The sequence below is a fragment of the Periplaneta americana genome, chromosome 13 (genome assembly GCF_040183065.1).
Source record: "Periplaneta americana isolate PAMFEO1 chromosome 13, P.americana_PAMFEO1_priV1, whole genome shotgun sequence".
Lineage (NCBI taxonomy): Eukaryota > Metazoa > Arthropoda > Insecta > Blattodea > Blattidae > Periplaneta > Periplaneta americana.
The window spans coordinates 89,463,299-89,482,063 of NC_091129.1; the positions used below are offsets into that span (position 1 = coordinate 89,463,299).

General features: G+C 36.9%; 1 protein-coding gene across 1 annotated transcript in view; it reads left to right on the forward strand.

Moving 5' to 3' along the window:
• LOC138712094 (maltase 2-like) overlaps window positions 1-10,344 on the forward strand; it is a 52,336-nt gene extending 41,992 nt beyond the window's left edge. The window contains exons 7-11 of the mRNA XM_069843488.1: window positions 2,728-2,926; window positions 5,334-5,535; window positions 7,066-7,261; window positions 8,920-9,063; window positions 10,178-10,344. Of these exons, the coding sequence (XP_069699589.1) occupies window positions 2,728-2,926; window positions 5,334-5,535; window positions 7,066-7,261; window positions 8,920-9,063; window positions 10,178-10,244 (808 nt within the window). The 3' untranslated portion in view covers window positions 10,245-10,344. The remainder of the gene's footprint in view (window positions 1-2,727; window positions 2,927-5,333; window positions 5,536-7,065; window positions 7,262-8,919; window positions 9,064-10,177) is intronic.
• Window positions 10,345-18,765: the final 8,421 nt, after the last annotated feature.

The following is an 18,765-nucleotide window of genomic DNA, read 5'->3' on the forward strand; positions in this document are numbered from 1 at the left end:
AATAAAACTTCAAATATTTTATTTCAGTTTGCTCATCACGTTTGTCTTGTAGGATATGTCATCATAACATGGCACATACAATAGCTAACTAAAATACTCTGAAGTATAGTAATTCACAAACAACACTCTCATAGCAGCATTGTACACACACTCATACAAAATAAAAGCTTCGATAGTGAGAAATGCTGACAGACTAAAATACAGCTTATTTCCTATCTCGAGAAGCATCGACTTAACATCATGTGCTCTTGACGAGTCATAAGCAGCCAGCAACAGACAATTTTATCCCGCGCATGCGTGTCAAGTCGTGTAGCCTCCTTGAAAAGAGAACGGCTTTCATGTGAACATAAGTTGCCAAATTTATACAAGTAGTATGTGAAAGTTGCGGGAAATTTAAACTACTCGATTCGAATATTATATATTTCCAGTACGTCAATACGACATTAAATAATAAAAATAATCGTGCATTAACGGAAACAAGATATTCACGCGCTCTTGTGCTCTTGTTGACGCACAGCCACTGGTTTAAATATTATTGTACAGAGTGTGTGATTTAAGTCGTTCATATTTGTTTAGGCAGCTCAAATATCATCACAGATATGTGGGAGGTATTTAATGGTTTCGCAGGCGGAACCAGGGGAGTTTGTATTAGCGTCCATATGAATGTCATCGTATGTATGATGATGTTACGTTAAACATGTACAGTCTGTTAATTATTTATTTTCTTTCGGCCTTTCAACGTTTCTTATAGTCGCGTTTATCAGGATAGTGTTTTATTGAGTCATTTGCTCTTCTCATTTACCTCCAGTGCCTTAGATTAATTTGTATGGTTTCATTCGGAATAACTAACGGATATAATTAAAAAATACCTTTAAACAAAAGACAGCGTATAGTTTTAACACAAATTATTAATTCATTTAAAGATATTCTGAGTATCTATGTCATTCCTAGCGACACTACCATGGGAACGTCACAACCTGGGTAGACCAAGAAAAAAGTTGGATCCAGACTATGACAGACCATATGGTCTATGACATACCAGATCGACGACAACTCGCATGGAGTTGGACCTTATTGACGTATTCTGCTTGCTGGAACATGTTATATCCATCTTCTCTCGCTATCTTTCACTTTTATTGTTACGAGTTTCAGAGATCCGAAACGTGAATGATTACCGAAGGGAGGTTTCGAGCTTTTATAGATACTTCTGTGAAACATACTGACTCATGTGATATTTCGATCGATTACATATTTCCGTTTTAAAGTAGTTTTAACTAGAACTTCTAGAATCACCTAAAATCGGAGTTCGAAATTAAAGAGTACGAAAAGAAAATCCTTGGATCGAATCCGACAATCGAAATATTCTTTTTTACCAATGTCAGGTACTTGACTTACGTCATTCACCCATATGAAGCCAGTAATGTAGACCAATTTACCTACAGAGTCGACAATCGAAATATTCATAGAACACTACTATAGCTGAGAGTCATGAACTGCCTTGAGAGATCCGTGTAATTAGAAATGAACGTTTATTTCCTTAAATGCGTCGTATGAATCAATATATTAATCAGTTCACCCATCTATGTTTATTTATTATTTTATCTCTTTTCAATCATTATTAAAACTAAAATACAAGCACTGAGAATTAGAGAATTTCAACGACGAAAAGTGTGCCTGATGCCTAAAACAATTTATGAAAGCCTTGAGTCAGACACTTTGTACAACACAGACCTAAATGGCGATATTTTTCCTAAAATTTAATTTCCAAAAACTCACTTTTATTTTCTCTGAAGCAGTCAAAACATTTTCTCCCCTAGAACGAATTTTCTGGACGTTGTTTATAAATATCGACATGTTAAAAAAGTTATGCTTTCATATAAAAATAGCACATTAAAACATTTTAGACTAGCCTTTTTTTAGAATTACGCCACAAATGTCTGTCGTTTTCATAACACGGCCTTCTAATTGATTTGTGAATTTCTAGTAGCCTACTATTAAGTCATAAAAAGCAAAACAAAAGATATCTAGTTGCCTTCATTCCAAAGTCTTGATCCCAGCTTTCCTGTGTGTAAGGTGAGTGTTTAGTTATACTTTTTCTCACAGATTAGTACAACCTTTTGCTATCGATCTGCCTCCTCACCGCACACTATGACGTTGCACAGAGGCAGGGAAATAATCCGAGAAAGAGCAATAGAGTGATTTAGGGATATTTTAGCTCTTGCTGTAATCGCTCAATGATTCGGTTCTGTTTTTGCATACTGCTAGATGGTTCACTACGTTCGCATTGCTGGTTGCCTGGTTGCACAGGTTGCAGATATAGTCCTGAATAGGCTGGTGGTACCGGTTTATGGTATAGATTTTATTGTGAAATCCATGAATGGAGAATCTGGTGACTACATAGGCCTATCTTTGGTCTTCAGATGCGTTGGTCCTATTTCGGTCGACCATTTGGGTTCAATTTCTTCTCGTTTTTTGCGGCTTATTCCAGAACCATATGTTTCAAACAAATTAATTATTATAGGCCTATGCAAATTTATTTCTGCTTTTCGTTGCGAATATTCCAAGTCTAAACAGTCTTTATCTTCGAAACATTCAGCAACATGTCATCCTATAGGTGCCTTTCTTATACTTATTGTTGTCATCAATTTCGAGAATTGTTACAAGGAAGCGAATGTCATTTTAATGTGAAATTTTGGCAGTCAACCAGTTTTGTTGTGTGTGATCTAGGCTAATGATGACAGAGGCGTACGCCACTGTGGAGCAGACGATGGCATATTATGGAAATGCGACTCACCCGGGTTCTCACCTGCCTTTCAACTTCAACTTCATCCAGTACCTGAACGGCTACTCCAAGGCTCCGGACTACGAGCGGGTCGTGCACTCGTGGCTGGACAACGTACCGGCAGGCATGACCTCCAACTGGGTCGTGAGTATATCTTAACCCCCCATTTGACCTCATATTTTGTATCTGAGGTGAAACTTTGTAAGAAAACATCCTACAAAATCGCCTGTTTCTCAGCCAACTATGAGTAGAATAGAAGCGAAATTCAGAGAACATGAGCATGTCGGAGATATAAAAAGATCATTCTATTAAAAACAACTTGTTTTATTTTGATTTCGTTAGTAAAACTGCTTCCATAATATAGGGACTGACAAAATGTATAAACAGTAATACTGTTACCATAGTAACCATAACTATAGGCTAGTGCTTCTGTATAAAGCAAATGAAAATATTACATAGGCCTATTCTTTTAGATTATATAAAAACTATAGCATTGCTATTTTAAAATGTACTCGATGACGTCATAACTCGCACAGCAATAGTTGAAAAATTATTTTGTATCCATAAAAATAACCTATTTCTTTCTATTTATTTATTTATCTAAACGATAACAGCTCCCTGTATTAACAGGCTGCCACAAAGACACAGCATATTATACAATAGGCAGTTGAAAGTATAAATAATATACATATGTTTAAGTTTAATGGAGTGACACAAGAATGACAAGAAATAATTGAATAAATAATTAGGTACTAATTAATTATTTGAAGATCACTGTTGACCGTAGAGATGGTTTCGGAGTACAGATATGGATCCTCTCAGAGCTGCAAGAACGAAGTCATCAATTGCCTTCCTCTGTAGGTTTGGAAGAAGAAACCGGGAATAGTTCCGCGCGCTCCAATCGCTCCAATTATAAGGCCTGTTACTTCAATTTGTTGTAGGCCGTATTTGTCCATGAAATATGGAACGGTACGTACATAGATGTCGCTTTTTTTCCCTATTTACATCTTCAGGTTGGCTCTTTTGTTTTTCAAATCTAACGGTGGGATCGATGATGTAGCCATTGTTGTTATTTGGTGGGATGGCAATCACGTCTATTCTTCTTGTACTGCTATTGTCTGCCAGTCCGTATACGTCTTCGAACACTTGAAAATTTATTGATCTAAACTGTTCGGCGATCATCGAACGAATTCTATGGTGTCGTGTCTGAGTTTTTTGTCCAAAATCATCTCATTCAATTTTAATTTGTAATTATGGCTTACTTTTAAAAAACCTTGTATATGCATATGGAATGTCTAAAAATTAAAACTACAAAATCTTCTGAAATGTTCCTTAATTAAAGAATAAAAAAGTATAAGATTTCAATCTCCTAGCTCAAATAGTTCTTGAGATATCAAATAAATTTGATGTATGATTAGGCAATGTGTTGGTGTACATCATATGTATTGAACATTTGTTTACTACTTGACATTAAACTGTTCAACGTATAACTTTCCGTGATATCAGAGAAGAGTTCTCCGTACACTGCCTAATCACTCTTGAGTTAGGTTGAGTTTCCATATTTTACCTATTACAAAAGTCGAAATCATTTGAGCATAAAGAAACAAAATATCGCGAATGTCTTTCCTATAAATAACACACTCCCATTTCATTCTTTGAGCATTTAAAAGATTGTCTAACTTTCATGACTGGGATTGGCCTTTTAACAAATTCACAGAACGATAACTTAAAACATTTAAAATAGGACTGCAGGGTTTTCACTGGCAGATTTCTGTCCTCCGTGACTACTACCGCAATTAATTTGTCTGTCTATTTTTCAGACACTCTGTATATATACAGAGTGAACCGTAGGTAATGTCATTAATTTAAGGGGTTATTCTTTGAGATATTTCAAACAAAAAGTTCAATACAATTTTGCCAGTTTTTGCTTCCTTTTCGAGATAAAAATTGTTTTATATGAGACATTTCATAGCGTGTTCTGGGAAAGTCACTGATTGAATTCCCAATTTGCTCAGTCAATTTAAGAGAACAGTGCATTATGATATATGATAATAAATAAATGAAAGAATTTTAGTTTGTCCTTTAAATGTGCAGAAATTTGTATCAAACAAATGTAACCTTGTAAAATTTCTAAAAGTTGCATTTGTTTAGATCAAACTTCTGCACATTTAAAGGACAAAATTGAAATTATTTCAATAATTTATTATCATAATACATTGTTCTCTTAAACTTACTGAGCATATTGGAAATTCAATCAGTGACTTTCCCAAAACACGCTATGAAATATTCAGTATAAAACAGTTTCCATCTCGAAAATGAAGCAAAACTAGCAATATTGTACTGAATTTTTATGCTTGAAATATCTCCAAGAATAACCCCCTGAAATAATAACATTACTTACGATTCACCCTGTATATATATATATATATATATATATATATATATATATATATATATATATAAAAGAAGGAAACAAACACGACGAACATAGAAAGAAAACGAAACAAAGACATCTTCAGGCAGATGCACTGAGCAAAGATTTATGTTGCAGGCCGGGAACCACGACCAGCGCCGTGTATCGACGCGCTTCGGCACGTTTATGCGGGATTCTATCAACATGATGGTGACGCTTCTGCCGGGAACGGCGATCACTTACTACGGCGAGGAGATCGGCATGGTGGACGCCGACATCGGCGGCGACCCCAGCGCTCCTGAGAGGACGCCCTTCCAGTGGGACGACTCTACCAGCGCAGGTGACGTATCGTGCACCTTTAACATTCTTATTTCCTATCTTTGAAACCACTAACACGAAGCAATATATTGTCGCTTTGTTGCCACATAGTGACTTAAGTTTTAAAAGATTGTTCAGCGTCTTAAGGTTGACACCAAGTTATTTAAAGTACCACTATCATCCAGGTTTGAGTGTAATTTAGTAGTAATAGCGAAAACAATGTAAGAGCTAATCCGGTGGTATGACAATAAAATTTTGTTGCAATTGCTTTGAGAACATGTTGCCACTTTATCGCTAGTAGATTAAATTTTGTACAAGTAATACCAATGAATTGTTATTACTTTCCCTCAGTGTGCAATTTATTCATGTACGAAGAATAACTTTTTATTAAACTAAAAGTGAGTGTAATATTTCAATAACTCTTTATTTGCTGTATAGTTTTAGACACAAAAAAATGACCGATATCTTGTACCGTGAATTTTGTCTCAGTCCATATTCGGGCAGCGCCTGGTTCAGCCGACTAGGGAAAGAGGGTGTTAATTATGCATCTAATTTTCCCTTTGAATATACCTTTGTTATAGATTATTAATAACACTTGATTTATAAACAGGCAGAAAAATCTTGGGGAAAAAAACAGAACGCAGGCTTGCAAAAGGAATTCATTCACGCGTAAACCTAAGCTCTCACGGAAACATCAAAATCTGCCAAAGGGTACTTAGCGTATGGAATGCGGTCTCTCTCTTTTTTTTTTTAACTTGAATGCGTAGCCTATTTAAAGTCAAACCGACACATGCGGTACCAGGACGGAAAAGGCGATGTAACGTTTGCAGGTAGATCCATTCCGACTATAACTTCGTAACTAATAACACGATTGAAATAAATGTGGTCTCGTTCGATCGGGTATACGACTATGATAAGAGCATGACCTTGAGTTGGCGCCGCGCTTGCGCGAGACGAGAGTGAGGCGCTGATGGGGACCTGAAGCGACTGGCTGTCATTTTGATTGTTTACGAAAATTTCCGGCCAGTATATCTAACGATTCCGATGTGTTAGCGCGCTGATTTTGGTTCCAAACCAAAGATTTCGTCTAGATCTGTAGACTGAAGCCAACCGTATTCACGTAAAGCCTAAGGCCGTGTGACTGACACAGCTAGACGCCGATTTTTTTCTAAGATGATACATTATGTTCCCAGCCTGCGCGGAACACCGTGGCTCTTATTGCTTGCGTGACGTATCATGCTTGGATGACGTCACCATATTAGCAGAAAATGTGACTGATTTCTCGAATGTCTAGTGCATAAATGTTTCACATTAAAAACTGTACTAACACATGAATACCCTTCAATTAATTCGCATTATAACAGATATGTGAGTCTGAAGTAGTCAGAACATACTCGTTAACCCAGTTGTTAGGTCAGCACAATAGTTTTACTTGCGAGGATGACAACAAAGAATTTTATTCTGAGTGGAACTATTATTATATTGAACAACTTTAAACAAGTTGTTTCCTACAATGATAAAATCTTTAGGTACCTACTATTTAATTACACAGGTTTCTCCACCAACACATCGACATGGTTGCCTGTGAACACCAACTACAAGGAGTTGAATCTGAAGCTCGAAGCGGCCACGGACAGAAGCTACTACCACGTGTACCAGAAGCTGATGGAAGCACGGCAATCGCCTGCGGTGCAGCGTGGAAGCGTCAATACCCACGCTTTGGGGGACACCGTCTTCACTTTCTCCAGGTGGGTGGCATGTTGGCCGGATGGTTGCCACATTACGGTGACAGATTTCAGATGTACATAACAATAGTTGAGTATTTTCACTGTCGTTCAGAAATGTAGGCCTATATTGTAGCCCGATAGTTAGATAAGAAGTCGTAATTATAAAGATGTAGGTAAAGGAAAATAAAGTTATTCACTGTTTTTGTATTAAGTGATTATAATGATATAAACGTAACACTTGACCGAGCGAGGTGGTTAAGCACGAAACTTGCATTCGGGAGGTCTGCGGTTCAAATCTCCGGACCGACCAACCTGATTGTGATTTTTCCATGGTTTTCCACATTTATTTATACAAATGCCGGGTTGTAAATTTCATTGCCACGGTCCATTTTCCTTCCTCTTCTCTATAGAAAAATTATTTAGATTTCATACCATATCATTCTTCTTCATCATCTCATTCCATAGGTATATTCAGGTCATGACGCATGTCTTCGTTCGCTTGCAGGAGGAGCGTCTTCTCCGAAACGATCTGTGGGTTCTGAGCTTTTCGCTATATCCCTGCCAGGATTCATTCCTTAAGAGCACTTCCGAGGGACTTCGACACCTTAAAAGGGCTGTCGGATTGTAGCCTGTGATGCTTAGTCACTTTGGTGGCATGAACTTAAGACGGAGGGTTAGGAGGCCCGTTGGATGAGCGGGTGAGAGGTCTCATGCGGCCGGTGGGCTGGTACACCTCATTCTCATCCATCCCATAATTCGGGGTAGACCACTGTCGAGCCGACGTGCTGAAGGATCGTCTCTAACCCGCCCCTAGCCACTCACTACTACTACTACTGCTACCGCCACCGCCATCGCCACCGCCACCGCCACCGCCAACACCACCACCACCACCACCACCACCACATATAACAGAACAGAACAGTAACCAACAAAGTCTTAAACATATGCAATTAAATCCAAAATTAGCCTTTACATTCATCCGAGAACGAGAGACTTTCAATAAAGATAAAAATTAGTTGTAGATAGTATTAATTATGTATGATACGGAGATTTAAGAAATAAATTAAGAGAAAATAAAAACAATACAGTTGGACTACTGGAGACGTATAGGCCATTCGTTATCTCGTGAAACCTACCTGCACTTAAGGGGAAGGATAAATTGGACTGAGAAGCTTCCCTGCCTCGCCACGTTTCCACTTGCAGGTAACTAACTCACCTACCCCCACTACAAAGTTCTTACTGTAAGCTATAGCATGAGCATGAATTTGATTTCACGAGATAGGCTATGGAATGGCCTATACCTGTGGTATAACATGAACAAATAGAGTTAGAAATAATACCATACGAGAGTATACGGAAGTAAGGAATATTGTTTTGGTTACAATTCAAGGCAGAAGTCTAAATAGATAAAAAAAAAAAGGCAATATAAAAATTGGCCCCATCGTTCCGAAATGTGCGGAAACATGTTTCTCTCTATTAAACTCTATCCTATATAATTATCTACCCAGATAAAAAAGGCATTTTGTCTAACTTCCGGGCTCTATAGACTAATATCAAAATATTTTCTCTTTATACTCCGTAATTGAGGAAGCTTAAAAATATACAAGAGCTGCTTAGGCCACTTCTTACTCAACCTCCTTCCTTTCCATGAATTCATGAGAATATTTTATTTTTCTCAGGGAACTGGAAGGCGCCGATTCGTTTGTCGTGGTTGCGCATGTCGGCGACAACCCGGAGACGATAGATCTTTCGTCCGTGTACCCCGCACTGCCGGACAACCTGTTAGTCCACACCAGCAACATCGAGTCAGTCTACGCACCGGGGTAAGCTGTAGGCCTAAACACGTCCACAATTCTGGATCGGCGCACCACTACAAGATTCAGTTTTTCATTTATTTTGTAACAAAGTTTGTGTTCTTGGCCGCTCTCATTTCAAGTTATTGTAATTTATTTTGAATTCTATATGTACGTAAGAAGTTAAGACATCGTAACATTTTTTTTTTTTTTAATTTTGCGATCGGATCTTCTGTACTCTATCACTTTCCTTAAAAACGCCATCTCTATTGCTTGGATATAGAGGTGAGGTATGACAGTGTTTTGCCGTTACAGCTCCGGAAAAATCGCTGTGACAGATAATAGCGATTTTGTCGCTGTGACTTTTGTGATCGGACGACTCTTGGCGATTGATAATGTTTCTCATCACGAGCTGTTTACATATATCGCTCTTCTGAGAATTGATGTATCAGTATCATGTCTTATATGAGCAATACTAATTCGCATAGCGAGTAGTCCTATAACAAAAACTCTCTGAGTTACTCGCGATGTGTGGGAGCGTATATTCGCTCAAGAATGATTGCGAATGAGTAGGTGAATCATTCGTGGAAGAATATGTTGAATGCATTGTAGCTTCATTATCAAAGAGTTGACGACGTTAACCTTTTGAGTGGGACGAAAATGAATTACATCCCAGTTTGTTGTACGTACCTAAAGTTCTCTGGAGCTGTCACATGTAAGTACATAAGTCACCATCGATCGCTGTAAATCACATATCAGTCGGAGATGGCTATTTCTCGGAGCTGTGATTTTGAAACTATAGCCACAGTCGGAATCAGCGACAAACCTATAACAGCGACAAAATCACAGGTTCCAAATCACACTTCATCACTATTTGGATATTGTTTGTGCGTTGATATAACATAATAGACCTAAAGGATATTCTTTCTGCTAGTCTCTTTCTCTTTTTTTTCTCTGTCCCAACTCTCTTTTCTCCCGTTTCTCTAATCTTATCCCATACACATCACAGACACATACACCATCATAATTAGGCCCATAAACAATTGGTTTCACTTGTTTATCAAAATTCCTTCAGGTTTAAGCATGCACCTCTCTCTCTATGTTGAAGTTTTCACAAAGTACACCATTGAACTTTCTGTTCCAGGTCGACCGTTCCGAAGAACGCTGTTTACTTGAACTGGAAGGATGCGTTGGTGCTTACGACGAAATAATCGTATTATTAGCATTTGTTCACCCATTATTTACAATAGAAAATGATATGTTCACTCCTTTGTCAAACAGCATATAATTGAATAAAGAGTTAGACATAAAGCCGCTCATTGATTTCATTAATTACTCACTTCAAATTGGCGATGGCCAGCGTCGATTAGGTAATATGGGAATGACTTTACTTTTATCTTATTAGTCAACTTCCTTTCTATTCCTAAATCCCATGTTAATAGGGTACTTATTTGGTGGGGATTTAATTTCCTTTGGTCTAATTTTATTAAAATTGTGAATTTGTGTATTAATAATTATAGCGAGAGAATCTATTTTTCGTTATAATTATTATAGATTTTTTTTTTTTTAAACTATTGTAGGAATAACTCAGGAGTGCACCAGTCATGTGCTTGAATCTTTATTGCACGTTCCGAAAAGGCACATGACGATGTAAATTAGAGAAAAGTAATTTCAATTTAATTAACAGAATAAATATTGTGGCTCTCTCAAGCGTTCCCCAAGCATTAGCGCTCATTTGCATATTCTACACGTAATTTATGATATAAAGATTTTGAAATATTTTCTGCATTGTACAAATCCTTCTCAAATTGCTCAATTTTTCAAGCTAAACTATGGGCCATTAAATCTACGATACAATAGTGCAGAGAATGCGCTGAATGCAATAAATGACAATATAATTTAAACCCAATTGCTGTCTCTATAAGATAGGAAGTTAAAAAAATGCTCACATGTCTGTCTTTCCTGGATTCGTGGTCATACTGGATTCACAGAAAACGAAAAAGCGGATCAACTTGCGGAAACAGCTGCTACTTCTGATATGAAAACGTATACAACAGATCTTCAATGTCATACGCAAGACGTCAAATAAAAAATATATATACAACAAACAAGTGGGACGACCTCTGGACCTCAGCATACAGTAAAAAGGATTAGTCACCAAGAAACGTTTCTTTCTTGAGAGCCTAAATGTATACTACTTGTGGACAGTCTTGCGAAGCTTGTTGCCTACATAGAGGAGGTCTGCTACCAAGACTCGGCCCATTTTTTAATTCCGTATCTGTACATATCAGTCAGAACCTCAATCAGAGGTAAATAATGACCAATATTTAAAATAAATTATTTTTATTGCCTCTTACAGTTATTCGAAATTTGCCAGTGTTTTTTTTTATTAAAACTGCCGTTATTAACAGAATAATATTAGAATTTTATTATTAAATAATTATTATTTAGGGTCGGAGTGTTAATTAACTCTGCAAAGACGGAGAATGTATTTTGCTTGTAGTGGTCTACGTTGATTTTAAATTCCACTGCCTTTTAATTATATTGTATGTACATAAAATTATGGGTAAATTTGCCACGCATCTTGTTCCTGGCGACACAGACTACAGAATCATATACAGAAGAGGTGAATATATATTCCACTCTTCCATTGAACCACCAAGTTATACTCGACTGTGTCAGCGAATAAGCTTCATTCAATTAGGTCTGTCACACGTTGCTTACGTCACACGTTGCCAACGTTGTCACGACTGGAAACAAATGACGAGTATGCAGGGACTTGTAGCGAGCTGAAAGCGGTTACCAGGGAAACATACAGCGGAAGGGGCGTTGGAAGCCAGTGCCTTCGTTTGCGTAATGCTGGTTGTAGTAAATACTAAGGAAAGATCAATCAACTTAAAACTGTCGTTTATTCTGTTTTTCTCATTAATTAGTTCTTTCTTTCTTTAATGGGACTTTTGATCCACATTAACCAATCTAGGCGGTTCGTAAGACTTTATGCAACGAAACTGTTTTCTTATTTTATTTTTAAACTGGAATGATTAACAATAACTGTATTACATAAAATAACTTTTTTTTTTCTTTTCGAATGCGCATCTTTGCTACAGTCTTCTGAATGAAAAAGTCTTTGGCATTCATAATTGAGTATTCTTACGCAAGACATGTCGAAAAATGACTGAAGTGCGTTGGCGTTTAAGGGGAAGTATAACTTACTGGAGCGATTTTTCTGCGTACGTGATATTATTCTATTCCTTCTCAGAAAGATACAAGATTTCTGTGTGATCAGGTGAGCTTATCGTGTTTGTGTATGCAGATATTTCGCATACTTAATCTCAACACTAAATTTTAAGGTATCTAGCGTAATAATATGTAGGCTATACGTTAAAGATGAGACTGAGGCAATAATTAAAGTTATAGTTATGGGCTCTGAGTAAGCCAAGTTGAAGGTGTAGCCTAATACCCGATACTGGACTTCACTGACGAAGAATTGTGACTAGCTTCAAAAATTACTTCCCCGTAGGAAATCCTTATGCTTATTACAGCCTAAGAAATTAGCTGAAAATGCTTTGTAATATCTAATTCTCTTCTGTACCACAAATTGTTGTGAACAATTATTATTATTATTATTATTATTATTATTATTATTATTATTATTATTATTATTATCATCTACTTTCTGTTAAGGGGAGTTATAACTAAATTTTTCAACATCTACAGTTTATCAACGATTTTTTTATAATATTTTAAGAACATACATACAGTATATACCATAGGCCTACTCATAGTACACAGTACCAAGTTGCAATTTGTATACGTCACTTAATTGTCAAGATATTATAAATTACATTATTAAATAGATAATGATTGTCCACCATAAGTCTCTTGCGTAATAGTTTTCACCTGATCAACTTGATTTTTTTTAAATACACTCCAGAAATGTAGAATTAGTATAATATTGGATTTTTATATGTGGTGAATATTGTAGGAAATAAAAATAATTTAATCTTTAATTTTTATGATTTAAAGAAATAAATCAGGCGATGATCTGGAAGAAATAGGAAAGGAAGACCTAATTAAAATTGGATGCATGGAGTAAAAAGAAATATGGAACTGAAAGGACTACAAGATCCAGACACATTAGATGAGGAACAATGGAGGAAAAAATTAAATGAACAGCATGATAATTTTTATGTAGGCCTAGGACAATCATACTTTGTTTGGTTGAGGAAAACTACAACATTGTAGAAAGTTCTGCAATAAAAAAAATTGATGTTATTTATCTAATTATATGGACAAAAGTAATAAAAAATCACCACAAATCAAACCCTAATATGAATTTAGTTTCTTGTACAAATTAGGCCTACAACTTTCTCACCAAGTTTCAACTCATTCTGACAAATCTTATTCTATAAGAAATATTTTAAACACAGAAAAATGCTGAAAATTTAGAAAGCAATAAATGGTGTGATCCGGAACTTTAGATAAAGTGCGCTCTCTTGGTGGCTTAAAAATTGCGCAACAGGTAAGGTGATAACATTATCTGAAAAAACTTTTTTCTCATGGAAAAATCAAAAGATTGTGTTTTTTTGCCAAATCTGTCGAATTTCAGTCGTAACTCCCCTCAAGGGTCTATATGAAGAACAAACATAATAATCTGGTGGTAGTTTATCCAAATTTGAAAGAAAAAACTAAACAACATTGAAGGTCAACGTATGTAATGAATTAATGTATCTATGTGCGCATGTATAGTGCATACATTTTATCTTTTCACGCTCGCGGATGTAGAGAGGACGTGGCAGTGCATAGCGAGCTGCAAACATGCGAGCAAGAAAAGATAAAATGTAGGCCTGTATATGTACATATGTATACATGAAGATACGTATATGCATGGGACGGGGGTACTTACTGCCCAGCGCTACGACTTGAAGAGCAAATCTATTAGCCTACACTGCTCCGCCGATTTAGGTAATAGAATGCGTCTGAATTCAAATAAACCAGCAAAACAGTCCAGCGTAGTCTGTTGTGACGAGAATCCAAGCCCCTGCATATCGGTAACGCATCATGTCAAAAACACGTTCACGTCTGAGTATTTCTCACAAAGTAAATACAGTATTATCCAACGCCTTGAAAACGGCGCAAATATTAAGGATATTGCTGGAGAGTTTAAGGCAGGGGTCGTCAGCACAGACCAAGCTGTGGTTAGCATCTCTTACCCGCAGAAAACGCAGCGCACTAGGGTGCACTGCGTAGCTGCTAGCGGGTATGCTCTCTATCTCTCCGTGCTGCACGACAGTGCACATGGGACCAAAGACGTTATATAGTATACTAGACTCACACAGAGCGCTGGTGTGCTGTCCAAAATTAAAACCAGTCTGCGCATGTTTACGCCGCCATGCTACTGGTAGAAATAGAGCGGTAAACACAATTGTTCGTTTTGTCTCTGGTGTTTTTAGTGAACAGTTTGAAAGTAATGGCAATAGAATTTTGAAAGATGATAAATATTATCGCCGCGGACTCATGCTTAACATGTCGGCATCATACAATGACGTGCGGTGTGCTTTTAAAACAATTTTGCCGACCGATTGTTGCTCTGTAGGTTTCACTCTAAGCCTCACGTCTACTTCCTCTATAAGAATAAGCACTAGTTTGTTATATTGTTAAATGGATATTATTAGTATAATTATTATTATATCATATACGAGTACGCTGGCTTTCTTAACTCTTAATAATAACTCTTTAATAATAATTTTTAATCACATACCTTAATGTTCGTCCTCAGCACAAGACATTGCAACCTCGGTTTTAGTCCACGTGGATTAGACAAGTAAGTGTCATTTAATAATGGAAGCAGCTTATCGGTTTGCAATATTGAAATTGAGGCGAGTGATTGGAGCGGCGACACAAGAAATTGAAAACAATAATGCAATTAAACGTCAAAGACCTGCCGAATGTTATGCACGAGGCCGCTCAAAGACCTGCCGAATGTTAACCACGAGAGCGCGGCGATAATACCATCCCTGTTTAATTTTCCAAGCCAGTTGCAAAAGGTACGATATAATATTATCTCTGTTGTTACAATATCAATATAATTAAAAATCAATCAGTAGTTTACGACAATAAAGAATACTTATCAGACTGTAGAGAAATCCCACTGAGTGAATTATTTAGACTAACACATCAGATGTTAAAACATTAGTGGAAAGATACATTTTTGTTTTTATTATGTAAATGAATTTATCTGCAAGATTATAAACTTTCATTCAAGATCCATAAATGGATAAATAAATATACAGATAATAAATAAATAAATAAATAAATAGCTATAATAGCTAAGCCCTCTTTGTGAACTTATGATTCAGAGTTCACCTATAAATAACTCTTTTACATTTTGCCGGACATATATTTTATTAACAAAAGCAAGGAATGGCATTTTATTGATATTACATATGTGCATAAAAATTATGTACCATCACTCCGCAAGCAATGATAATATATCTATTTTATTTATTTAAAATAAAAATACAATACCGGTATGTAAAAAATCCACACATGAAAAGTATGTGGTTTTTTATCTTGCATAAAGTGATTGTTTAGTTTTTAGGTCTTCACATTACCTATTGTTTGCAATTTATTAGGTACCGGTACCGATACTTTTTATAATTGATAGCATTCCCTTTATTAATTGAAGAATGAATTCAATGTAATTTGGCTAACTTCGCACATTATATTTTGCCAGATTACCTAATGTCCTGTGGCCTAGAAGTATCGGTAATATAATTTTCGATTCTCTAAAACTTAACAACAGGTCTATACTGATTATCACATATTTATTTCACTTAAGAATTTGATTATAATAAGAACTTGTGTAATCAAGGTGCATATATTTATGTCTTGTGATCTGAGAGTAATTATGTTAATATAATATTAGAGTCTCTGAAACCTAACAATTTGCTGATTATCGTAAAATTATACAATCTATAATGTGTATTGTGTAGGCCTCTTTATGGATGTATGAGTATGTTTTCTATAAATTGCTGCGTACGTATTTTCTTTTCTTTAATGTTCTAATGCATATCAATGAAACTTTGAATATGTTTATTTCGTCTTAATTTTACGTTAAATGTCGAAAATGGCCATAATCTGTCAATTTTAGATCGTCACAGCGTTAAATTGCGTGATTTACGTACTACTATTATGCGTCTGCTCTCCAACAATATGGCGGCAAGCGCAGCGTTCAATTTGCCCCGGTTTCCTCGTTTCGCGCAGCCGAGACTGTAGGGGCTTGCATGGGACAGCACCGCGTACCCGTTGCACATTTCAGCGAGTGCTGACGATCACTGGTGTAAGGTAATGTTTCTTTCTTTTCTTTTCTTTCTTTCTTTCTTTCGTCCTTTCTTTCTTTCTTTCATTTTTCTCGTTATTTATTTATTTATTTATTTATTTATTATTGTATTTTATAGATAGATATATCCTATGAAATAAAATTAATTTGCATTAACTTTGTATCAGATTCATTATTTTTAAATGAATTAACAACTCTTAAATATCCATTCCCGTTTGATCGATTTTTTACTGTCCATAATATTACTACATTTTCAAGCTGTACCTAACCATGATGCCTGCCGATTGCAGAGAACTTTCTCCGCGTGTTAGGCCTAATTATATCTAAGTAGGTAAACATTGGCTTTCTCCTAAATCGACGTAGCAGTGTACTATTAATCTCCAGCTCAACACATTCCCGACCCACATTAGCTGATTACACTAACTACACTAGCTGACACTCCCAAATTTCACCTTGGCCGCCACAAGTACCACTGACCAGGACTCGAACCCTCCATAACAGGCCGAATATCTGGCCACTTGGCCACCAGAGGCTGTCAGCTGTTATTTTTTTAGGACAGGAAGAAAACGCCGATGTAACAGAGACCTTTGTTTACAGTACAGTATTTCTAGCTTTTAGTCGCCAGTACATGAGTTATCGCTTGCCACGCTTCAAGGATTCATAAGGACATTGGGAACAGAGCATTCAGGTTTCATGCACCAGAAGTTTCCTTCTGCAACACGTTGGTATGAATTTGAATCAAATTTCTTATGAAAAACTGTTCCGAAATGATATAAAAACACTCGAAACTACAGTAGATATCTCGTACATACTATCTATGAGCCGAAAACTTCTCATGGAATTAACATGCTTATAATTATAATTGCGCTTTAAATATGAGAAATTTAATGAGAAATAAAAAAATATAATTCATTAGCCTAACGTTGGTGCTCATCTGATGCAAAATCCAAATGCTTCGCCGTTCTAGACCCGATAAATTAATAAGTAAATTTTAGCTAGTGAAAAACGAATTACTAATAGATACATAAAAAACGTAAATAGAAATGTAGTCATCCTTTAAGGGACATTGGTATTTTAGTGTTTAATTCCCCATACAAGCATAGCGGTCCACAAATTGGAGTCCAAAGAGAACCAATTTAAAAAAAAGATTTTTATGCTCATGGTACACCTACATTCTACTGTATGTATTTCCATGAAAAATAATTTTACCTGACCAAATATGATACTTAATCCATCCATCCACTCACTTACCCAACTGTCCACACATTCATCCACCCATCCATCCATCGATCCTTTATTTATCCATCCATCGATCCTTCAGTCATGTCACATTTTGATCACTTCATTCAGCCATCCGAACTTTCATCCACTCATCGATCCACCCATCTATCCATCCACTCACCCATACATCGATCCATTCAACCACCCACCTATCCATCGATCCATCCATCCACCCACCCACCCACCCATCCAACCAACCATCGATCAATCCATCCATCTATCGATTCATACACTCATCCATACAATCATCCATTGATTCACCCATCGATCCATCCATCCATCCACCCACCCATCTAATCACTCATCGATCTATTCCACCATCCACCGATCAATCCATCCACACACCCATCCATCGATTCACACACTCACCCATACAACCATCCATTGATTCATCCGTCCATCCACCCATCCATCCATCCTCTATCCGTCCATCTATCGATCCTTCATTCATGTCACATTTTGATAACTTCATTCAGCCATCCATCCTTCCATCCACTCATCGATCCACGCATTCATCCACGCACCCATCCATCGATCCATCTATCCAATCATTCATCGATCAATCCATCCACCCATCTATCCTTCCATCGATTCATATACTCATCCATATAACCATCCATTGATCCAGCCATCCACCCATTCAACCATTCATCCACCTACCAATCCATTCAACCATCCACCCACCCATCGATCCATCCATCCATCCATCCATCCATCCATCCATCCATTCGCCCATCCCACTCATCGATCTATCTAACCATCCACCCAGTTATTCTAAACTAATCTAACTAACCTACATAAGCACCCATCCATCCATCTATCCATTAACCCATCGATCCACTCGTCATCCACTCACTCACCCATCAATGATCCATCCAGTCATCCACCCATCCTAAATTACGCGGACGGTCACTAGTTCTGTTCTTGGTTTCTAGCTGACATTACAAGTCTCTACTCAAGCATGTCATGGTATTTTCTCTGTATCTGATCTCTGCGATTTAAAAACCTTCTACTTTGTACTTTGTAGCTTATGTAACTCTTTGTAAGTCTGCGTCCTTGTACTGCTAAGCAATGAACTTCATTTCATCACGAACTTGTAAAGCTGGGAT